This window comes from Protopterus annectens, chromosome 1.part2 (genome assembly GCF_019279795.1).
Source record: "Protopterus annectens isolate FY-2018-M chromosome 1.part2, PAN1.0, whole genome shotgun sequence".
NCBI lineage: Eukaryota > Metazoa > Chordata > Ceratodontiformes > Protopteridae > Protopterus > Protopterus annectens.
This window is the reverse complement of record NC_056727.1, coordinates 389857610-389883217: the sequence shown is the minus strand read 5'-3', so window position 1 is coordinate 389883217 and position 25608 is coordinate 389857610. Positions and strand designations below refer to the sequence as shown.

At 38.7% G+C, this 25608-nt stretch overlaps 1 protein-coding gene across 1 annotated transcript in view; it reads right to left on the bottom strand.

Annotated features, from left to right (window-relative positions):
• PLCB1 (phospholipase C beta 1) overlaps positions 1 to 25608 on the bottom strand; it is a 4354095-nt gene that overhangs the window by 790765 nt on the left and 3537722 nt on the right. Inside the window, exon 23 of the mRNA XM_044056572.1 lies at positions 24650 to 24759. Coding sequence (XP_043912507.1) covers positions 24650 to 24759 — 110 coding nt within the window. The remainder of the gene's footprint in view (positions 1 to 24649; positions 24760 to 25608) is intronic.

The following is a 25608-nucleotide window of genomic DNA, read 5'->3' as shown; positions in this document are numbered from 1 at the left end:
TATGAAAAATCAAAAAAGGCTCCACTGCCATAAGGGCCTGCAACTCAGAAACCCTTCTTGCAGAAGTAATGGCCAACAAAAAAGCAGTCTTCCATGACAAGTATTTCAAGTCAGCAGTAGCCGCAGGCTCAAAAGGTTGTACAGTAAGTTTCTCCAACACAAAATTGAGATCCCAAGCAGGAGTAGGAGCTCTACGTGGGGATCTTATATTCTTTGCCCCTCTAAGAAATTGCTTGAACAAAGGATGCGAAAACAATGGTGGGTCACAATCATAGTGAGCTGAAATTGCTGCAGCATGAATCTTAATGGAAGAAAAAGACAAACCTTTGTCCAGTAACTCAGTAAGATATTGAAGAGCCACACTCAAATTTGGCTCAGTAATCTCCAAATTGTTTGCTGCACTCCAAAACAAAAATCTCTTCCATTTTTCTGCGTACACTTTCCTTGTACTAGGTCTTCTGGCTTCCATAATCACATTTAAAACTTGTTGAGGAAGCTGAGACCTGCTGTCTTTCAAAACAGAATATGCCAGGCTGTTAGATGTAGAGAGCGAAGCTTGACATTGAGCAGATGACCGTCCCTCTGAGACAACAGGTGTGGAATCAAGGGTAAAGGCCATGGAGGCTTCCTTACCAGACTCCTCAGTAATGGGTACCAGTGCTGCGAGGCCAATCTGGAGCTATTAAAATCATCCTTGGCTTGTCTTGTCTGACCTTTAGAAGCACCTTTGGAAGAAGAGGCAGAGGTGGAAAGGCATACACATGAAGATTTTTCCAACTGAAAGAAAGAGCATCCACTTTCCAAGCTGTGTGATGAAATCCCTTTGTGCAAAACTTTGGCAGCTGGTGGTTTAGTGGAGAAGCGAACAGATCTATGTCTGGAGTTCCCCATGACACTGTCAATTTTGAAATACATGAAGATCCAGTTTCCACTCGTGGGGATCCATGATTTGTCTGCTTAATACATCTGCTAAGGAGTTCTGTGCTCCCGGCAGAAACCTTGCCTGAAGAGTTAGTTGCAGACTGAGCGCAGTCTCCCATAAAATCATTGCTTGTCTGCACAATGGGTACGAATGTGTTCCCCCTTGTTTGTTGATGTACCACATGACAGTTGTGTTGTCTGTTAGAATCAACACCTGCCCTGGAAGAAGTAACTCCTTGAAAGCAATTAATGCAAACTGAACTGCTAACATCTCTTTCATGTTGATATGTAGATGCTGTAGTCTGACAGGCCACTTGTCTTGTATCCACTTTCCATTCAGATGAGCTCCCCAAGCAATATCTGAGGCATCTGTTGTTAGAATCTGACTTGCCTCTGGCCGGGTCACAGAGAGTCCCTTGTTTAGGTGACATTCCTGAGCCCACCACAAAAATTCCTTTTGAATGCAAGGTATTATTTGAATGACAGTGTCCAAATCCTGGCAGTGCTGTGTCCACAGATTTTTGAGATACCATTGTAGCTTCCTCATATGCAGTTTGGCATTGGGAAGCACCAGAATACAAGATGCCATGAACCCTAAGGCTTGAAGGACTGTCCTTGCAGTCAGCCCGGACTGAAGAGATAGATGATGGAAGTAGCTGGAAAGATTCTTTTGTTTGTCCGGGGTTAAAAGGCCATCTGGGCTGCTGTATTCAGTCTCACACCCAGAAAGCACATGTCTTGAGAGGGTACTAGACTGGACTTTATTTCGTTCACAGAATACCCTAGGCATCTTAGCACTGCTATGACATATTTCAGATGCTGTAGAAGATCTTCTTTTTCTTGAGCCAGAATCAGGCAGTCGTCCAAGTAAGGATAGATTTGGATTCCTTTTAGCCTGAAGTAAGCTATCACTGGAGCCAGAACCTTTGTGAATACTCTGGGCGCAGTAGATAAGCCAAAGGGCAATGCAGAGAACTGATAATGAGAATTTCCAGCTCGAAAACGCAGATACTTCCTGCAACTTAGTCTGATTGGCACATGAAGGTAAGCTTCCTTGAGATCTAAAGTTACCATCCAGTGATCTTTGCCCAGCAGAGGTAAAAGCTGTTGTAACGTCAACATTTTGAACTTGGGAATGTCCAGATAAGTGTTGAGGATAGATAAATCCAGAATTGGTCTCCACGTGTTCCCCTTCTTTGGCACTAGGAACAGGCGAGAATAAAATCCTAGGCCCCTTTCGGCACAGGAACTGACTGAATGGCCCCTATTTGGAGCAACAGAGAAATTTGCTTGTGAGCCTCTGTCCTTTGAAGAGGAGGAATGTCTGGCATGCCTTTGAAAGGAGGCAAGGTATGGAAATAAAACCTGTAACCGTGGTGAATAATATCCAGAACCCATCTGTCTTGGGTAATTAAATCCCAATTTTCTTTGAAAAGAGACAGCCTTCCTCCCAAAGGTGCTGCCAGGCGAGAATGAACTGGCAGCTGAAAAGGTAGGTCATTGGGTCTGCTTACGAAAGGACTGACCCCTGCCCTCACCAGAAGTCTGAGCAGGGGAACTCCTGTCCTAGGCCTAAAAGAACCCTGAGCTCTGCCCCTACCACGTCTAGACCTACCCCTAGACTGGGAATCATAAGCAGGATAAGTCCATCCCTTAGTAGGCCAATTTCTACTAAACTTGGAGGCTGCACCTGCAAAAATCTTTAACAGTTTGCATAGACTTAGCCTTGTCCTCCATTTTCTTCAAAACTGCTTCCACAGGCGAACCAAACAACACATCAGACTGTAAAGGAGCATCCAAAATCCTTGTCTTAACATGCTCAGCTAAATTCTGATCTCTCAGCCAGGCGTGCCTACGAAGAACAGAACCAGTGGCAGCCACCCTGGAGGAGGCCTGCACAGCATCAAAACCACACTGCAAGGAATGTTTACCCACCTGTTCAGACACATGAACTAGATCCTGCAACTCTTTACACTCAATACCTTCAGCCAGAGCATCCACCTTAGATTTCAACTGGGAAAGAAGATAATTCTGATATTTTAACATGTGAAACTGACAATTCAACGCCCTCATGGCTAAAGTGGAAGAAGTATACACTTTCTTTCCCCATCTATCCAAAGCCCTTGCCTCTTTATCAGGAGGGACAGGATTTTTAACAACTGAGGCCTTTACACCTTTAGGCCCCTGAGAGACAGTTTCTGGGTCTGCCCTAGGACTCTTAAAAAGATACTTATGAGCTTCAGGCACCCTATAATACCTATCCGGTTTAACTGGGGCAGGAGGCAAAGAATCAGGATTCAGGGAAGCCTCTGCAAACACATCTTCCACCACATTCAAAACAGGAGGTATAGCTAAAGGCCTATGCTGGGGTAAAAACAAGAATTCCCTAAGCCTTTTCCTGGAATCAGAGAAATCTTGACCTTCCCATTTAAAATGCTCCCTCATGGAATGCAGAGTCTCTGAAAAAGAAAAATCCTCAGGAGGAGAAGCAGAAGGAGTAGAATCATCCACATCAGAATCAGAATAAGGAGGGTACTCCTGCAAGTCTTCAGCCGAAGACTCCGAAGCCTCCGAGCATTGCTCAAAACTCTCAAACTCAGGTTCCACCCTAGGCCTCTTATCAGGAGGGGGCATAGAACCCCTAATCATAGTAATCAAATCCTCTGCCATTTTAAGCATATGTTTCTTAGGCAAAGATCCTGAAGTACTAGGAGAAACCCCCCCAGAAGCTAAACTTGGCCTGCCCCTCAAAGAAGCCTTGGAAACTGAAGGGGAGGCTCTAACCACCTTAGGAAGAGAGGAACACAGCCACCTGAGAAGCCCCCTCAGCCTGGCCTACTTCCTGAGAGGATACATCCTGTAACAGTAAAGTCTCTCCCTGAGACTCCAAAGAGACACCTGGCAAAACCTCCGGCTCCACTGAGCCTTCCAAAGAACCGACGTCTGGGACTGTCGGTTCCTCCACCCTGGGCTTTGCTGCTTTATCTTTGCGTTTTTTAGCCGAAGCCGGCGTCGGAGCATCCGACGGCATTTTATAATTACAACGCTTCCCAAACACTAACCTGGCACAGTCTAACCTTCTCTTAATAGTGCGTTTGTTAAATCTAGCACAAGAGCAGCATCCAACAACGTCATGCTCAGGCCCTAAACAAGGTATACACAAAGTATGGTAATCCCTATGAGGTATCTGTTTCCCACAAGAAATACAGTTATTCACTTTTTCTGACATCCGGTTAAATACTGAGGCAAGAAAAACCAAAATATTCCCCAGCGGGTACTTAGCCAACTTTGATTCGGTCTGAAACTCTGACTTCAGAAACTTTCAGAACGCCAACCTGCACTCGCAAAATTGCTTCTGCATCGGACCATGCGGCAAAAAAGACTGAGGATATGACGTCGGTCATGCGCATTAGTACCCTGACGTACTGACGTCAGTCTAATGCGCCCTGACCGACGTCAGCCATATACTTTGGTATTCGGGCCGACTGGACAGCGGACTACCCAATAGTAAGGACTGCAGCAATGTGGAATGAAGAACATAATATATTTTTGCGTGCTCCAACCTTATGTGTTGGAGCAATCACAGGTCTTTTTTTTTTTTTATTATTATTTTGTGTCAATGTCATTTGAGTGTTTTTTTTTTTTTATGTACACCCATATATTTCTCTTTTTATCTATCTATATCCCTACATTTTATGTATAACATGTTCTGGAGTAAGGTCATGCTGCAACTTCAGCAACTACATACAACCTGGGATGTCCTGATGTATATCTCAGCCATATTCACTTTACATATTTTAATGTATATGCATGGGAAATATGCATGCCTGAAGCCTACAATGTGGCTAATGATAAACACTTATGGACTTGTACATGTTCTTTTAGCACCCCATCTTACAGTTATAGTTTTATGAGGTGCCCTTTCCATTTCTGCATATACAGAATGTATACCTGACAACTCTTCAGATTTTCACAGAATGTCCAGATCTTTGTCTCATATTTTATGTCAGTTTCTTATAAACTTTGTAGTTTTATGGCAAATCACTGCAGATTAATGTAACTAAATTATGACAGATATTTGAGTTTCAGACTTCACATCCTTCAGGAAATCCATGCTAATGCAAGACCTTTTTATTTTAGATACTTTGTAAGTTTATAAAAGCAATCTTTCTGCAGGAGGCAGGAGAGACTTGTGGCCAGCAATGGCTATACCCAAACAAGGATTGGCAGTTGTATTAGAATCTACATTCTAATGTCAGCATATATTCACTTATGACTCCCTTCCTATTTTGTCTCCCCAATGCAGGTTCAAACAGTACTTTTGTTCTGCAGGCATCTCCGCTGCATCCCGCCCTTGTTGTGGCTGGTGTTCATGAGGGTGAAATGGATGGGAGTACTTCAACAGATGGGGATTCTAGCTCATTACTGATGTGTCCCACCTGCATTATCTGAGGTGGTCCAGACACAGCTGCAGCTGTTGGGGGAGGCTTTTCTAGGTTGAGAAATGGGCAGATATATGGCCATTGTGGAAGGTCTGATAGAATAGGTTATCCTCTCAAATGGCCTGCTCAACCCACTGGACCAAAGGAGAAATGTGTGGCCCACAACATCAGCCACTCTGAGTTATCACATGGGGAAGGAATTTTTGTACTGTCCCTTTGAGCTGGGATGGGGATGATATGGTATTTTGTTACCCCCCCCTTATCCCCAGTCAAGTGTGCTCCCTTCCTTTTGTTTATTGCCCCATAACATGTGCATTGTCCATCTCTCTTACCATTTGTCTTTCCTCTGTAGTTTCTGTATCTCCAATGTTACTCCATCTAATTGTGTCTACTTCTTTCCCTGATTGTTTAGTTTCTGTATCTCCAATGTTACTCCATCTAATTGTGTCTACTTCTTTCCCTGATTGTTTAGTTTCTGTATCTCCAATGTTACTCCATCTAATTCTGTCTACTTCTTTCGCTGATTGTGTTTATTGTGTCTACTTCTTTCCCTGATTGTGTTTATTGTGTCTACTTCTTTCCCTGATTGTGTTTATTGTGTCTACTTCTTTCCCTGATTGTGTTTATTGTGTCTACTTCTTTCCCTGATTGTGTTTATTGTGTCTACTTCTTTCCCTGATTGTTTTTATTGTGTCTACTTCTTTCCCTGATTCTTTTTATTGTGTCTACTTCTTTCCGATTCTTTTTATTGTGTCTACTTCTTTCCCTGATTCTTTTTATTGTGTCTACTTCTTTCCCTGATTCTTTTTATTGTGTCTACTTCTTTCCCTGATTGTGTTTATTGTGTCTACTTCTTTCCCTGATTGTGTTTATTGTGTCTACTTCTTTCCCTGATTGTGTTTATTGTGTCTACTTCTTTCCCTGATTGTTTTTATTGTGTCTACTTCTTTCCCTGATTGTTTTTATTGTTCTTCTTTAGTTTGTCTGCTGACATGCACTATCCTACTATCTTCTCCTACACTCTGCTTTCACTGTCGCACTCTTCCAACCTCTAAAACAATGCAGTTTGGAAAGATGATCTTCTTACTGCTTTTTCCTTTTTTGCTTTCCAAGTACACCAGCTTCCTTCTCTTCTATGACTCCAGCAGGTGCTGTATTGTGGTGTTTAATATTACCATAGCTGCTACATGCAATGCCTTTCTTTTTATACTGAGAGACATTGGCCTGAGTTCACATTTTCTCTGCTTCTGAGACTTTGACCTGTACCGTCTGGATGTTCTATTGTTCTATGGTTTATTCATGGTGATTTTAAATGCACATTTCACTGTACAGCTTTGTATGCTGTGACATTATATGGCTAGGTCTATTGCGTGGCTCATTCCATTACCATGGAGTGCATCTAGGTGCCCATAAATGCTGCATGCTTTCATATGGATACATAGTTTCTAAGTGCTACTTAGCTATGCAGACCTTGTGCAGATGCACAGGACATCTATATGAATCTCTGCCCTTTGCCCATGTAACTGCTGCAGATGATTTGTACTACCTACTGCTTGATTTATCTTCCCCGTTTTAGGTATGTGTGTTTTCATAATAACAATTTAGTTTTATAGTTTGTACTACTACTATGTTTTACACAGAAATCCATTGTCAGCATTTCCTGAGTTTTGTAGCCTGAGGGTTGCATCTCTCTTTTTTGTTTTGGATGTACTGTGTTGGGTGATGATTCTGTATGCATAGCTTGCACTGTGAAAGTGACATTTGACAAGAAGCCATCAACAGGCTGTTGATTCAGACCAGGTATGTTTTTAAATATTAGTGTTTAGTAAATTATGTTTGTGCCAACTTTAGTATCTACATTTAAAGGTTTATTTACTTCTAAATATGATGCATTTCTAATGAAGGTTGTGTGTAAATGCACTAAACAAGCTGCATTATTTTATTTGATTAACCATTTTAACTGTATATTGTGGGAAGAAAGTAGTTACATATACAGAAGGAATGCATGACAAAGTAGGTTAGAACATGTACCTTTGTGCAGCTTAATACTGGCCTGATATAATTGCTTAATATCTTTTATTGTGCCTTTGACACTGCACACCAAAGCACTTCACATGCTCCAAGAAAAGGATATTACTCTCAAAATCATTCAGCTTTACTTCTTGTGTTTTTTATACAACTTTCTATGCACAACATTATTGCAATCTGAAGGAAACATGACATAATAAGGTAAGCATTTTAAGAACTGGGTAACTACTATGTGTTAGACAGCATTAAAAGTAATTACTCCTATCTGATAAGGTACTTTTAGACTAATAACTTTCTTCCTAACTTGAAAAGTGAGAAAAACAAAATATGACATTTACTAATTTGTCTGTAGTGTTTACATGTGTTTCAAGTTTTTAAGGGATTAAGACATTCTATTATATTTATACAAATACCATGTCTCAAGACTGTATACTTTTGAGTTACCCTTTTCCTTTATTTATCAACAAAACATGAAATACATTATACAGGTAGGTTTATAAATCAGTGGGTATATACAAGGCTAATGACCATTGGTGCTTTTATAAGCCTAGCCAAGCATCCCAGTTGTAACCCCCAAGCTTATATGCATTTGAAGTTATTTTACAGGGTATATGTAAGCTACAGCAAGAATTACAGGCTGCTTCTGTCCATTAAAGACATAGGTGCTAGACCCATGGTGTGCTTCCAATTTCCAAATCAACTGGTCCAGATATCTTTTGAAAAGGGTAAAGGGAAGAGTTCTGCTTCACATGGATGGGAAGCCTGTTGCAGAAAAGAGGATTTCTCTGAGACACAAAACTGTCCCTCCAGCTTGTTCTATTTATGTCAGAAGCAAAGTTTAAATCCCTAGATCAAGTAATTTTGAAGTGATTCATTTTGTGGGTTTGCAAATGGTCCATTAGACTGAGATATAAGGATGCCTTAGATTACCTCTCAACAGTTGGTAGAAAACAGAGTATATACAGAAATAGGGATTTGATGGATTATGTGCATATGATATGCTGTTTATGCCTTGGATTCTTTTGGTGAGAAATAGGCCACGGTGGTCCAGCGGTTAGCATTGTCGCCTCACAGCAAGAGGTTCTCTCGTTCGATTCTTGGCTGGAGCGCCTTCTGTGTGGAGTCTGCATGTCCTCCCCACAGTTGAGTGACATTTAAAGACATGCAGGTAGGTGTGTGCGTGAATGGGTGTGCCTTCTTTGAAGGTTGGGCATTGGGCTGGCAACTCAACACTGTAAAAATTCACTGACAATCATTGGCAGACTGGAGTTCCACTGTGCCGACCCCTAACTGGGAAAAGCCTGAAGACATTACTATCCTTTTGGTGGGAAATCTCTCTGAGGGTTCATGGTGTTGATTTTGGCTGGTCAGAAATGTACCAAACGGGGTGCTGAACTCAATGATGGGCCCAATGAGAGCTTCCTAAAAAACAGATACCATCCCCTTGCTTATAAGATGAACAACAGAGAATGATTTCCTTACTACCTTACACACATGTTGGTCAGAAGCCTAGTTACTAGCTACATAAACACCTAAATCCCTGACTAGTGGGTTCCACTCTTAGGGTATGCTAGTGATGAGATATTTTGGAGAGTGTTAGTATTTGCTCATGTTAAACCATTAATATTGTACAGGGAGTGTTAATCATTCAATTAATAATAATGGCATTCTACTGCCCTGAAAATATTCTTTAGTTTTATTTATTTTAAACAAATTAAAGATATGTTTTTAAATGAACTAAATGGTCCCATCTCTTTGCTGAATATCACTCACAAATTGTTTATGAGTATTTTAGCCAATAAGGTGAAAGGTGTAATAAGATGAAAAATTCTAACTGTTCTTTTAGAATGGAAATGAAGGAAAGGTTAACTTAATTATAATAACATTGTATAAATTAAGAAAAAATATTAGCAATTCTTTTAAAACATTCAAGTACAAGAAGTTGCATTGTACATGTATTTTAGTAGATATGCAGTATTTAAAATAATTATGTTAATTTGTATATTAGAATGCACATTTAATACTGTGAATATGATCTGGGAACACAGGTTGACAGCAACCTTTCTTTTGACCACCACATTGCCACTGTGGTCAGAAAGTCCTTCTATGTGGCACATCTCAATACTAAGGGTTTTGCATCCAGAAAGAAAGAGGTAATTGTCTCCCTCTACTCTTCCTTCATTAGGCCAATCATCGAGTACAAATGCCCCATTTGGTATGAACCTCACTAGACACCTGCAACAATTGGAGAGGCCACAAAAGTACATCACAAAGAGGATCCTAGGCCTCAAACACTTGTCCTGTATGGACAGACTCAAAAAACTCCAACTATTCTCTGTCTCATATGACCTACTTAGAGGTGATCTCTGTTTGACTTACAAAGCCATGTCTGACCCAGTTCTGTTAGAAATGTTACATCTAAAGAAATCCCAATCCCTTCACACTACACGGTCCGGACACCTCAACCTCATTACCACAATCAACAGAACGTGCTGGAGGGACAGGTTCATAACTCAGAGACTGTACATGCTATGGAACAGACTTCCCATACATGTCAAACAGAGCACCTCTCTGCCCTTCTTCAAGAGAAATCTTGATGAGTGGATGGGAAATAGAAAATTCACCCCGGGGATCACTCCAGTGGCTCTACTCGACACAGGCAGTGGGAACTAAGTTCAGGTAGCACGATGCCAGGGTAATGCTATGGGATAGGCTTGTAAAGGCTCCAGGGCCATTAGCCTAGTACACACCTATGAACCTAATATGTACTTCATTGAGAATGTAAAACGAACTGTGCTGTATACCCATACGGAGTGCTTGAAACCTATTGGTATCCGAAGATGCTACTCTAGGTCAATGTATATTACCTCATTTGAGACTCTCCATGCCAAAGAATGCAACTTTAGTGACCAGAAAGTATTTTCCAAAATACAAAAATGAATCCAACAGGAAATCATTGATTGTCCTTGTTAAAATGGAGAATGAGAAAGACTGTTAGCTAGAGAGGAGTTGTTTACTTTCTTGATGGTTTATGCACAGAGGGAGAGAGAGAGAGAGAAACACTTGTATGAGCATTGGAGATTCTATTCTGATCATGAAAGACAGTGACATAAATTATATAATATCTGCTTGGGTAAAATTAGTTTTGGTATAGACTAATACTTAGCATTTGATGTTTGTCAACTGTCTGTTAAAATTCAGAACTTTTGTTTCCAATTTCATACACAAGTTTATTGCTGACTGCATATTTACTTTTCAAATGAAATGTCTTATTTTATTAATTTTATGTGAAGAAGTGTGGCATTTAATTTTAAATGTGTGTGGCTAGTGAATTACTTGTTAGCTCAAGGGTATGTTTGCTGAAACTGTTATATTGACCATTGATTTGCAGTCAAAAAGTGACTGCTTAAGCTTACTTGCTACCATTCAAATATATAAATGCTGGTATATTTTAAGGATAAACAGTAATATATGTTCTAGGTTTACTGGATATTTCAGGCTGGGAGCAGAGTTATCATGAGATCTGTAGAAGGGTCACTTAATTGAGAAAGGTAATTCACTCCCCTTCCTGGAAAATATTCAGTACATGTGTATGTTTGCATGCAAAATAATTTTAGACAAGTAACAATAACTGTTACTACAATTGCACTGCAAGGGACGGGGCTCACGCAAAGGTGAGTTATGCATTGGGGGTTCAAGGATTACAACTGTACAGTTAAAAATGTATTTAAACAGGACAAGGGATGGCTTATACCTAAGGCAGCAGAGCCAAGTTATCATATGCAATTAAGGTCAATTGCCTCTTGCATATTACATGTCTTGCTGTGATGTAAACTGAAAGACTATACTTCTGCTGATTGATATATATATATAAATATATAAATATATATATATATATATATATATATATATATATATATATACATATGTGTACATATCAAATACAATGGCAGGAGGGAAGTGGATTGCATTTATATGCATGTACCCCCAGTTAACCACAAATAGGTTGAATGTCTATGCCAAATTTGGTTTGTAACCATTAGTTGTGATTCATAATGATCAGATTGGTTCAAAAAACCACCAAAATAATTATAATAATTTTTGATCACATTGTATAGTCTAGAGCTACAAAAATAGCAGCAGATAGTCTAGATGTGCAGAAAGAGCCCATTTCAATTAACTGGATACATGTTTTTGAAGATTTAAAGAAAATTAATCTTTGTCAAGATCTTATTGGAATAATTAAAAATATTACTGTAACTCAGAAACGTATGTACAAGCTGATGTTACTTTACTAATGCAATATAAATTGGAAAAGTTACAAAAAAGAGACCCATTATCTCCTCTGTTATTTGCTATAGATATATATTAGAGCTATTTTCCAAACCAGTTATTTACAATAACCTAATATATATTCAACTGATTATTATTTTGAATTCAAAATCATATTTTTGTTAATGATATCCTTTTAATGATAAGTGCTATTCATTAATTCATTACCCCTACAGCTATTGTATTATATACTTTTGGTTGCTTCTCTAACTTAATATTAAATACCACCAAATACCATTAAAAGCTACTCTACCGTTATATACAAATAACGAGACTGTTGCAAAATCTTTAGTCATGACTGGAATTCTAAAACAATTCAGTATCTTATTTTGCCAAAATTACTTCATCTTCTTTAGATTTTATTATTAAATTAATCATAATAAATCATGAAGCTGGCTATTTTTGAAATAGAGGTGGAGGGCACATACTTAAGTAATTCATAGTATTACTACCATAAGTCACTTTAGAAATGAGTAATTTTCTAACTTTATCCTATTTGATGGGGATAAACTTTGGTTTATTCTACAGAGTGCACCACGATTTTGCTCACATCTTTTCAAATAACATTAGTGTGCTTACTTGATATACATCTGCTGTCAATGGTAATGCATGGATATTTAAAATGGGGACAAAGTCGATGTTAGCATATATTACTTTGTATGGAATTTACTGGTAAGCTTGTACTAATGTGTTATTTGAAAATAATGAGTGAGTATTAGCTTCCTGTTCATTTAGTCTAAAGTCTTATACCACAATAGTAATGTGCACTGAGTTTTGCATTTACAGATAAGGATAGAGATTGCAGTAGTACTACATATTATGATAGCCATCATGATACTGTAGTAATTTTAAGCCTTAATATATTGGTGCATGCCATTTGTGAGAGATGTAAGAGTATTAAACAGTAATGGAACAATAATGGAGTCTTGATATACCCCAGTACTGGATTTAAAATTTTGTAATGTGGTATTATGTAAGGCTACAGCTAGTTTACTATCTTTATGATAATTAATACACCTGTTTATTTCAGGCATACTACGGTTTGTTTGTGTCTTTCGGCTTTTCCTGGTTAGGGGTCGCCACAGCGGAACTCCGGTCAGCTAATGATTGGTAGTTGATTTTTACGTGCCGAGTTACCAGCCCTGACGCACAACCTTCAACGAAGGTACGCCCATTCACGCATGTCTCCACACAGAAGATGCTCTAGTGAGAATCGAAACGGACAGTGTCTTACTGTGAAGCGACAACGCTGCCGCAGCACCATTTATAAATTATATTAAGGAAGATGTGCCGGGAAAAGCCGAAAAACAAACAAACATTAAGGAAGATGTGCTAAATTACATACTATGTTATATCTATTGGTTCATGAGTGTATACTAGGCTAACAACCACAGAGGCATTTTTAACCCTAGACATGCATCCCAAATGCATCTAACAAGCTCAGGATCCTTAAATGTATTCTAAAAGGTACGTGCATGCTACGGATTGGATGGTCAATCATTTCCAACTGTCTCTGTTCATTAGGGACATAGGTGCCAGACCAGAGGTGAATTTCAGATTCACCATCCACTGGTCCAAATTATGCTTAAATTGGTTTAGGGAAGAACTCTGCTTCACAAGGCTGGAAAGTGTGTTCCAAGGAAGGGGTAGTTTCTGAGACATATACTGGTCCCTCAAACATGTTCTATTTTTGTCACAAGCAAAGTTAAAGTCCTTAGATTGGGAATATATTATGTTATTTGTTTTGCAGATATGCAGAAGGTGCATCAAAGAAAGATCCAAGGATGTCCTGTATGCCAGGCATAAATCACTCCTCGACATCTTGTAGGAGACAAGGTACAAAGACAGGGCTTTGGAGTGATTTGCAAAGGACATGCTGTTTATGCTCTGTATTCATTTTTGTGTGGAACCTCTGTGGATATTCCAGTTGTTACACATTCCTGGTAAGGTACATACTGAAGGGGACACTTTACTCTCAATGACTGGCATGATTAGGGCTGAATACAGTTGAAAAATGATTTTGTTTGACCTAGATGCCCTACCCTTGCTAATATGTTGCACAACATAGCATAATTTCCCTATTACCATAGACACATGATAGTCAAAGACCAGATTAAAATCTAAATGCAGCCCCCAAGCATTGACTACTGGAATTACTCATAGGGGTGTGTTATCAATGATGTAGTTTCCAGCGGTTGCCCACTTCCCAAATTATATTATTCTGCTTTCTTGGCTTTGAGTTTTAGACTGTGGCTCTGACACCAGTTATTCATCTAAGTCAGCCCTTCTTAAAGGAGATTTGTACCTTGGGGGTATTCTAGGACTGCAGCTAGTTTGCAATTGCCAGCAAACCTGGTAAGCCAGAGGTCCTTCATAAAAGTAGATGCCGAAAAGGAATAGACCCAGCAGAGAGCCCCTGGGGCTATAATAGTAACTGGCCTCTTTGTGAATAGAACTCTGCTATTCTAACTTATTTGGTATTCAAGAGCCAAATGGCTATCAATGGGGAGAATCAGGGGTTTATACCGAATTCCATGAGTTTATTAACAATTCCTGAGTGGGGTATTGTACCAAATAGCTTGGACAGATCAAGTTAGGCAGTATTGTGCCGTATCTTTAAATTAGGTACTAAGCCATTTACATTAGATATCCATCTATCCATCCACAACCTCTTGTTCCCATTTTTGCACATGGGGTCATGCTGTTACTTCAACAGTGACAATCATCTAGAGCCAAAGTTTACACCACTGGGTAAACAATACTACAACATAATTTATGAAGTTTGATAAGAAGGATGTTACAATCGACCATGTGTGGATGTATAATCTAATAGTTCACAAGGTTTCCTTAAGTGCTACAGTTTGAGTTAAAATAATGGTAAATGACTATTATTGTAACATTTTAAAACCCCTTTTTAATGTATTTTCACTTTTCCCTCACCTCCTGTCTGTAATAGGTTACAGGAAGCAAGTCAGTTGGCATTCAAGTGGAACATGTTTGTTCCCCTTTTGGAACTCCTAAGCACAATATCTGCTCTCTTGAGGTCTGCGATAGCTGCCTTGCTTACCTTTATGAATGTGTCTTCACACGGCTGAAATAGTAAAAGGCACCACAGCAGCAGCATTTGCTCAACAGGTCGGAACTGCATGGAAGCAACACCTAGAGCTCCCACTAAACACAACCCAGGTATTGGACCAGAGCCGCCTTCTTCTCCCTCCTCGGGATGGGTAGCGTGACACAAACCTTAAACTCCCAGCCTCTCTATCCATTCCCAGCAGTCTCTGAACCATTAGTCAAACAAGGGTCAACTCTGATGCAGTCAGGATTTCATCACATTGTGCCTCATGAGCAGATTTCTGACATATACATTCAAGAAGCAATAATATACTATGTTTTTGGTGAGTGTACATGCACAGAGATAGTGTAATCGAAAAAAAACTGTATATTCTTTTCAATTGTTGCCATGGTTTTCTAAGGTACTTTAGGAATCGGAAGAAAGAACATATTATCACTCAGTCTTTATGAATGAGAAGATCTACTAAAGATCAAAAGTTTTGACTTTGCTAATTAGATAAAAGATAACATTTCTTTTTCTAACATTTGCATGATACTTAGCTTTTGAAATCATAAAATACGTCATGGACAGTATTTAAACATAAGAAGAATTAGATGTCATAGGTGAGTAAAAGGACTTAACTACCCAGTTATGAGTTTAAGCGACTGCTGGACAATTACAATTATTTCAGTTTTGAAGCCTGAGAGGTTATTTTAATAACCTAGCCAATAGAAGGACACAACTCTCTGTATTTAAGTCTGGACACTCACCTATTGTTCTTTATGGGATATGAACTATCTTGGCAACTTATTGAAAGTATGAGACTCAGCTGCGTGAATCTAAAATCTTTTGAATAGTCAAGTGTGATCCCACAGTTAAAACAGTAAAATACAAAGTTCACTGTTACCCAATAAAAGCATTTTTTGCAAAGGGCAATGAACCCCCCCCCACACACACACACACAAATGCCTTGATGTAGAAAACTGTAACACACCACACCTAATATATATATATATATATATATATATATATATATATATATATATATGTATCTATATATCTATATATATATATCTATATATATATATATATATATATACATATATATCCATATATACATATATATACATGTATCTATATATCTATATATATATATATATATATATATATATATATATATATATACATATATATATATATATATATATATATACACATATATATGTGTGTGTGTATATATATATATATATATATATATATATATATATATATATATATATATATATATACATACATATAGATAGATACAGATATACAGTATATATAGATATAAATATATACTAAGTGCAAGCTCACTGTAGCTCAGGGAAGGAATAAGTAGAGATTCAGCAATTTTAGGCTTAGATTGGATCTGTGTCTCTTTTGTCTATATCCTTATCTATTGATCTATCTATACACAAGATGCACCAGTACCTTCTGATCACACTTACTTCTTTGTAGCTTTAATAATCAGATTATTGCATCTAAAAAATACAAAGTGACCCTGACTGCCTTAAATAACTGGATGGAAAAACTTGCTTTTGCACTCAGGTAAAACTTTCCAGCCCTGTGCTACATGTGCTTATTTGCTTACAACAACAAGAGGTGGCTCTTCTGTCTAACTGTTCTTCTACAGCACATTCCTGGGTACTTATATACATATTATTGCAACCAGGTTCCAAATGTGATAACTTCACTGCATGATTAAAGACTGTTTTATTCTCCTTTCTGTGATGCATTTTTAATATGTAAGTACCCTTCAAAGTATGTATAAATGACTCACCCTTGACATTTTCTGGTATATAATTAAAGCTCATCACCCAAAGGGGAAGAAAACTGTCTTTAATCATGTACTGAAGCTATCATAGCAGGTTAGCTATTTGTGTTGTGATGATACCTGAGTGGTGGGGGATAGCAACATTAGGTTTTAGTACAAAATTTAAATGTTGCGCTACGTACACCCCTCATCTTAAATGTAAAATCAAACTGAGGACAGTCAAGACAGCTACTGTTGGTGGTACAAATCTTTTGTGACTTTGTTTTTAGGGAAACCTGCAAAACCTCATGTACCACTTTACCCATTGTGACAGCGTGTATGACATGAGTGACTGCTGCAGTCGGTGCTGTATCTATCGCTACTATAATGGAAGAGTTATTGAAAATGCAGTGTGTATTTTAATGCATACATGTAAGTATTATTGGTCTTTATGAAAACAATTTTAGAAGGTTTAACTTTTACGTATTTCCATCATGACTGCAAGAAACTGAATAAAGTTAATGTAGTATCCACTTGTGGTGGAGAAAGCAATTGCAAATTCATAGGTTGGTACTAGGCTATTGGCACTAGGGCCTATACAAGCCTAGCCATAACAATTTCCTGGCTATTTCCCACAGTATTTACTTCTCTGGACCCCTGTCTACCATGGCGACTGATGTGATCTCCAGGGTGAATTTCCTATGTTTTTTTTAAGGAACAAAATCTCTTATTAAATTTACCAAACTACAGCTTTACTGGATAGCATGTAATCTTTTGAATAAAAAACAATAACTTCCTGAGGTGTGACACCTTTGGCTCCTGTTTGCAATAACACGAGAGTACCCATTCCTGTTCCAGTACTTGGGTTGTGCCTAGTTAGAGATTTGGGACAGTAAGTGTATTTATCTTACCAAATGCAAATAGTTTATTCCATAAATAGTTTAACAAGTCACTGATAACAAAAAGCAACAGCATTTTTAAAAATTGGTAGTGGCTTCCAGATCTAGTTCCTTATTTTAAACACATTCATGACACTTTTCATCTTTTTTTATTTTTGAGAAAAAAACGTGTTCTTGTTCATTTTTTTTTCTAGTTTTAGGTTGCTTCTGTTTGTCAGTATATATCAGTCATCAGAAGTTTTACATTTGGTAACACTTGTTTTTGAAACACTGTGTGCTAGTTCCTAATTTACATCAGTATGAATACAGCTATTTGCTTATACAGATGAAAAGTAACAACTGATGCTGATTAGGATAATAATGATAACAGAGCCCATATGGGATCACAAACTGACTAACTCCATGTAGCTACAAGTTAATATCAATACTTTGAACTTTGATGGCCACTACATGTAGTACAGAATGTATATCCATATACCAAAATATTAAAATATTAAACCGCAAGTGATCAGACAAAACTGGCACTGACCTGTACTACATGGTACTGACCTGTACTGTATGGCACTGATCTGCACTACATGGCACTGACCTGCACTACATATTTATTTATTTTTATTTATTTATTGAAATGTGTTAACCAGGTTAGACCAACTGGGCATGAGGCCCATTTTCAGTGGAGACCCAAGGAGAAAAGCTCCAAAAACAGTTACATGAAAATCAATATTGCAGTTAAAAAGTTTTAAGTACATGCATAAATGAGAGATAGTACAAGGATCAAAATAACAAATTTCTTAATACAGCATGCATAAAAACAAAACAGAGAGCTTACATGATGTGGCAAAAACACAATATTTATACAAAGCAGTCATGTATTTACATAAGATAATTTTGTATCTTAATTGCTAAAAAGCAATTGTTTATGTTGGATCGTGGCAGGGTCAAATCTTGGAGTTGACAATATGGTGTTTTAGTTCATTTTTAAAATGCAGTGGGTGGGTGATGATAACTAACTGAGTTTAACTGAAGTTTGTTCCAAGTGAGGGCAACAGAATATTTATATAGTAGTTTACCAACTGTTTTTTTAGGTTGGTAGATGTCAAATAGTTGCTGGGTAGAGGTACAAAGGGTCCAAGGTGGAGTATAGGTAGAGATAAAGGATGAAAGAGATGGACAGGATGAAGGTTTGCAAAGCATGTTGTGCAGCATTTGAAATTGAGATAGCTGGAGTTGTTGGAGGAGCTCAAGCCATTGGAGAGAGTTTAGAGCAATACAGCGATGAGCATTGTAAGGAGAGTTTGTGAGAAATTTAGCAATTTTGTGGTACGTTTGTTGGAGTTTGTTTAGGGTTGTAGTTTGGATGTTGGTGAGTACTGGGGTGGCATATCGGAGGGAGGGAAGGAGGAATGCTTATGCCAGTGTGAGTCTAGCATTGTGGGATAGAAATATTTTATTATGATACAGTAGCCTATGTTTCTGGTGTGTTTTTTTTATGCATTGGAGTATGTGCAGGTTAAATTTCAGTTCATCATCAATTATGACTCCAAGGAGTTTTGTGTGGGTATCGGGTTGGATAATTGTGTTGCTAGAAGATTTAATAGCAAAGGTAGATTTGTGGTTAGTAATAGATCGGGGGAGGAAGAGAAAGAGTTTGGTCGTTTTGGGGTTGAGGATGAGTAAATTATCAGACAGCCATTTTTCAGTGGATAATACGGAATTTTGGGTTAAGGTATGGAGCCAGGTCATATTGTTTGAGATAGAGATAAGTGTAGAGTCATCAGCGTATTGGATGAGAAAAGATTGTTTGCAGGATGTGTAGAGATTGTTGGTGAAGACATTAAATAGAAGGGGACCCATGATGGAGCCTTGGGGTACTCCAGTTGGGACAGGAAGGAATGGTGAAAAGGATGATAGCCATTTGACAGTTTGCTGCCTACAGGATAGGTAACTATTGAATCAGACCAGGGAGGAAGAAGACAGTTTAAGATTAGCAAGTTTAGATAGCAATATAGGATGAGAGAATGTGTCACAAGCTTTGGAAAGGTCAAGGAAGAGGCAGGATATGAGTTTGTTGTTGTCAACGGCTTCAGCCATGGTATGAGTGAAGGATAGGAGGGCAGTGGCTGTGTTGTGGTTGGGACAGAAGTCATGCTGAGTGGGAGTTAGGAAGTTATGCTGAAGGAGGTGGTTAAGAAGCTGAGAGTGAATGCATGTTTCAAGAATCTTAGAGAGGGGGATAGAATGGCAATAGGTTGGAAGATGGCAGGGTCAGTGGAGTTACCACCTTTGTGTAATGGAATAGTGAAGAAGGATTTCCACAGGGTAGGCATGGTCGATTCTAGAATAGATCTGTTGATTAGTATATATATATATATATATATATATATATATATATATATATATATATATATATATATATAATAGGCAATAGATTCAGCAGCACGTTTGAGGAAGGTAGGAGGTAGATTGTCGGTAGAGGGAGAGCAGGTTTTGAGCTTAAGAAGAAGAGATTTAATATAAGAAGTAGGAACAGGGTGAAAGGAAAAGAGAGGTTGGTTTGGAGGGTTAGGATGCGTAGGTGCAGTGGTGGTGCTGGAGTTTGAGGGAATGAGTTTTTGGATGGTTTCAATGAAGTGCTTATTGAGAAGGGTAGCAGTTTCCTGTGGGGATGTATTAGGGTAAGGGGAGGGGTTTGCAGGACAACCTGGAGAAAAAATTTTGTTAAGTGTAGACCAGAACTTTCAAGGGTTAGATTTGTTGTTGAACTGGGCAGTGTTGTAGTAGGCCTTTTTTGTCATTTGTACATTGTTTTAGCAAGGTTCCTTAGTTGTCTATATTTGAGTAGACAGAGTAGTTGTTTAGTTTTACTCCAGACTTTCCAGACACTGTCTCTTTCTTGCATAAGTGTTCTAGTTTCCTTAGAAAGCCATGGGGCCTGATTAGATTTTATTCTGATTTTTCTGGAGAGGGCTAGGGAGTCCAAAGTATTTAGGAATATGCTGTTGAACATATTTACAGCATCATTCAGAGGGACTTGTCTAAGGACAGACCAGTCTATACTAGAAAGAATAGAGTTAAATTTGGAGATGTTAAAGTTGGATAATTTGCGACAATCTCTAAAAAGGTGGGGTTTGTGATTTTTGCGTGGCATGTCTTGGGATAGACGTAGGGAGATGGTCACTGAGGGACTCAGGTAAAGTGGTGGGTTTATGTTAGTGCTGGGAGGAATTAGTTAGGATCCAGTCAATTGTGGATCTGGATGAAGAGTTTTGTGGAGACGGGTGTGTCCTGAGATCAATTGGTGAAACCATGTAGGTTGATACTATGTTGAGGAGAGTCAGCAGTAATTGCAGACCAATCAATGTTGACATCTCCTAAAATTAGGGTTTCATATGGAATAGTATAGAAAAGGGCATAATGTTCTCTAGGAAGGGCAGTTTTTTTTTCCAGCAGGGATGTAAATGGAAGCAACAGTAAATGTCTTATGAAGATTAAGGTGACAGTTTAATATGAGAAGTTCTGCTGGGTGGAAGTCAGAAATTGGAGAGGAAAAAGATGAAAGGTTTAAGCTGTTGGAGTACAGGATTGCTACACCATCCCCTTTTTTGGAACTCTGTCAGAGCAAAAGATATTATAACCAGGTGGGAAAATGTTATTGTTTGTGATATGAGGTTTGAGCCAAGTTTCAAATAAGGAAAGAAAGTAAAGGGAGGAAAGAGCTATTCAGGTATGTAACTCAGTGATTTTGTTTGGCTTTGAATGTTTAAAGAGTATATGGTCAGTTGTTTAGATAAGGATGAGTTCAATGCTAGAGAGTGGGGGTGATGAGGAGTGTGTAGAGTGGGGAGGGTGGGGGACTTCTGAGGGATATATGGCTGTGGAGAGGGGTGAGGAAGAGGGGCCAGGGTTTGGGTGGATGTCACCAGAGCAGAGTAGTTTTTTTTGTGAGAAGGGAGAGAGAGAGAGAAGTTATAGGTATGTGAGGTTTAGGTACCCTTGGTTTAGATTTTTGGGTAGATGTATGGATTTGAAGTAAATAGAGTTGATGAAGACATGTAGTGGAGAAATTGAATACAGTTGGGGAAATAATAAATGCGGAAGTTTTTGCAAAGGTATTATTTATGTGGGAGGTAGGGGAGTGTATGAGAGGATTGGAAATGTGAGCGTAATAAGAGATTACAGCAGAGAGGGTTAATAGGAGTACAAATGTAATGAGGAGATGTTTCATGGTTAGAGTGTGTGCAGAGTGGTTGTAGATAGGGTAGAGTACTTAAGGTTGAGGAAGTGATGTAGAATAGGAGTGGCAGTCAAATAGAGAGGGAGTGGTTTGTAGGCAGGAAGGTGTTGGTGAGTGGCTGCTGAGACAGAAAGGGAAGGGAGTGGTTACTATAAAGGAAATTTTAATGGGGTGTATGGGAATGGGGTAGGGTAGGGGATCGAAGTGAGCCTGAGCTTAGCAAGGCAAATGGAGTGGGCCTACACCCAAAGAGAAAATAACTCAAGACAACAATCAGAGAAACAGGTAAGTCAGGCAGATAGGTTTAGCAGATGTGAGAGCAAAGAGAGAAGGGAGGGTAGTTCAGGTAGAACTAGCCAGAGTAGTTAGGACAGATTTGATAGGTAGAAAAAAGGAGTACAGAAATCAGAGGATGGGCAGAAAAGATAGTGGAGTGTAGTTTACAGGAGGAGAGACTAGAAAAATAGGCAGAGGGTGGGTGGGGTACAGCAGACAGAGAGCAAACCAGTTCGATAAACTATTGAAGAGTTTGAGGGCAAGTTAGAGTGGAGTGAACAGGGGCGACCACGAGATGTGCAAGAGTACAACCAGCACAGGAGACCCAGTACAGGTGGCAATTACAGCATTTAACTGAATAGGTAAGACATACTTAAATATACTCTTGAGATAAGGAAGACACCAATGAAGGGAAAATGACTGCAGGAGGTTCCAAGCAGGGTCAATCAGTTGACATTGAAGCTGCTGATTTTAGGTTTTAACCTATAAAAAGGAAAAAACAGAGAAAAAGAAAGGTTAGGGGAGAAGAGGAAATTTCAGGTAAGTAGGATACTGAAACACAATTGGTCCTAGCAATAGTCTATATAGGGGGGTTGGTAAAATGTGCTACAATATGTAGAATGAGAGATTGGCTGTAGGTAAGGGATACAAGTGGGTCTGGCAGGAAAGTAGAGGGACCTGAAGTAAGAGAAGGCCTCTGGGTGTTCAGGTTAGAGTTCTGGGTGGAGTAGTGCAGTGAGCAGATAAGTGGATGGTAGGTAGGTACAGCAAGGGTGCAATGGAAAAATAAAGAGAAGATTAATATACAAAAGGAGTTTCTGATAAAACAGAGAAAAGAACTGGGATGTATGATACACAGCAATAGAAATGTGACTTGGTATAATATACAATATAACAACAGGACACTAAATAATCACAGAAAATGCAGTTTACCATGTAAATATATAACAGATGTGTTTGGCAGTTTAGGACGATTACAAGTTCAAAAACATCTAACAGTTCAAAAAAGCAAGATTATGCAGGTTTTCCAAGTAGATTACACCAGATAGGCTTAGCAGTTTAGGACCCTTCCAGGTTCATAAACAACTAGCAGTTCAGAGTGCTAGTAAGGTGTTTAGTAGGACCTTAGCAGATTATGGTGGAGTACAGCAGGTTAATGCTGACTGAGCCAGAGTAAGAAAGTATGTTAACAAGAAACAGAAACAATTCTGAGTCTGAATAAGTAAATAAATCTAACATGAAGTAGAAAACCACTGGATATATCAAAAACAACTGCAGAGGGCAGTGTGCAGTATCAGGTAGTGCAGGCACATGAAAGCAAAGTAAAATACATTGGCTACACTAATTCTGGTAGTCACTAGAATGTTTTAACATACAGTGGAAAACGGAAACAAATAGTGCAGCTGCTAGTGCACGGACGACAATATGCTTATTACAAGCAATGAAAAACCACAAGGGAAATGTGCACTGCATATAAATCAGCAGGTTCTCTCTTACATACAGCAGTGAAAGCATGGTACTTCTCACATGGTACTGACCTGCACTACATGGTACATATCTGCCCAACATGGTACTGACCTGCACTACATGGTACTAACCTGCAGCACATGGCATTGATCTGCACTACATGGTACTGACCTGCACTACATGGTACTGTTCTCCACTACATGATACTGACCTGCACTACATGGTACTGATCTGCTACATGGCACTGACCTACATTGCATGGTAATGATCTGCAGTACATAGCACTGATCTGCACAACATGGCACTGACCTGCATATAAACATTGTACTGATCTGCACTACATGGTACTGACCTGCACTACATGGTACTGTTCTCCACTACATGATACTGACCTGCACTACATGGTACTGATCTGCTACATGGCACTGACCTACATTGCATGGTAATGATCTGCAGTACATAGCACTGATCTGCACAACATGGCACTGACCTGCATATAAACATTGTACTGATCTGCACTACATGGTACTGACCTGCACTACATGGCACTGACCTGCACTACATGGTACTGATCTGCACTACATGGTACTGACCTGCACTACATGGTAGGTAACAAAATTCAGGGAAATGAAAATAAGCCCATAGTGAGGTCTTCCTTAATTATGGCTGTTGTTTCTCTGAATGGCAAAACACAACATCCTGGTAACAGAGACTTTTTACTGTGGGTGGTATGGCTCATGTTAGGGATATTAATGTATCTCTGGGATAGTTTCTTATACAGAAATGACTTCTTAATTAAAAAGTCCTCTAACAAGTATGAAAACATCTTTGCTTATATGCTTATATGCTTTGCTTATATGATATCTTCATTTCCTTTCATTGTAATGAAGACAGCAGACAAATGTATTAGATTTATTCAAACCATATGATGTATGGCAACAGTTATTATGCTTTTGATGTGGTATCTTTATGATACCACAATAGCCCTCCTGACATTTTCGTACAAAGATAGAATTTGTCACGCAGCATGAACAGTTGACCAACCAACAGGGAAATGCACTAAGGTATTGTTGTTTTCCCATATTGTCATGATTCTTTGCAAATGACCATGAGCAGAATGCTTCTAGAAGAAAGATTTACAGCACAGCCTAAAATCATCATAAATCTATTATTAATTTATTCTGAATTAATATTACTTGCCTCCTTTTTCATTTCTTCCTCATCCTCCAGTGTTAGTGCCACTAGTTGCCTAGTTCTTTGCTCCATTAGATTTACATATCTGATAGGGTTTGACAATGCTTCAATGACATCTGCAAATAGAAGAAGAAATAATGTGTTAGAAGATGTATCTGAATAAATGTGTACATTTTCTAAACATCTGAAATAGAATTACCATCAAAACGTTCATTTAAAAGGTTCTAGGTCGAGAAAATACAAGCAAAATGAATGAAATATGTAGATTACAAAGCAACATATTATACCTGCATGTGTATATGAGTTTGTGTGTGTGTGTGTGTGTGTGTGTGTGTGTGTGTGTGTGTGTGTGTGTGTGTGTGTGTGTGTGTGCGTGTATGTGTGCATGTGTATGTGTGTGCACGTGTCAGACCTAACACCTGGGGGTGTATGTTTCTTTCTGTGTGATGACAGAATAGGTGATAAATAGGTTAAAATATAAAATGAAATGTAATAAAAAATCATTTATCACTCTTGCTATGAAACTTTTACTTCTGCATAATGGTGCTATAGCTCAGGAAGGCAATCTAAATGGATCATTTCTTGCATTCAAACACTAGGATCAAAGAGGACAGGCACTGAAATGGAACAACAATGGGGAGTGTGGGTGCACAGTGTGTTATGTGAAACAATGGTTATTTTTTAAAAACTAGTGCTCTGGAAAATCCATCATCTCACCAGCACCACAAACTGATATCAACATTTGAATGCTACAGTTACTTACAGTTCTTTTGATTCCTGTTCTATGGAGAAGTTAGAGAGACATGTATTCTCATGGGTACTGAAACTGTTAAGTCTGAGCTGTTTCTAAGAAGTGTGAATGAAATCTTAGTAACAACAGTGAGTGAGAAGGTGGAAAGATCCAGACGGAGATATATTTTTTGCAAAGTTTAATCTGGACTCTGTTTTACTTGTTTTGTACTTAA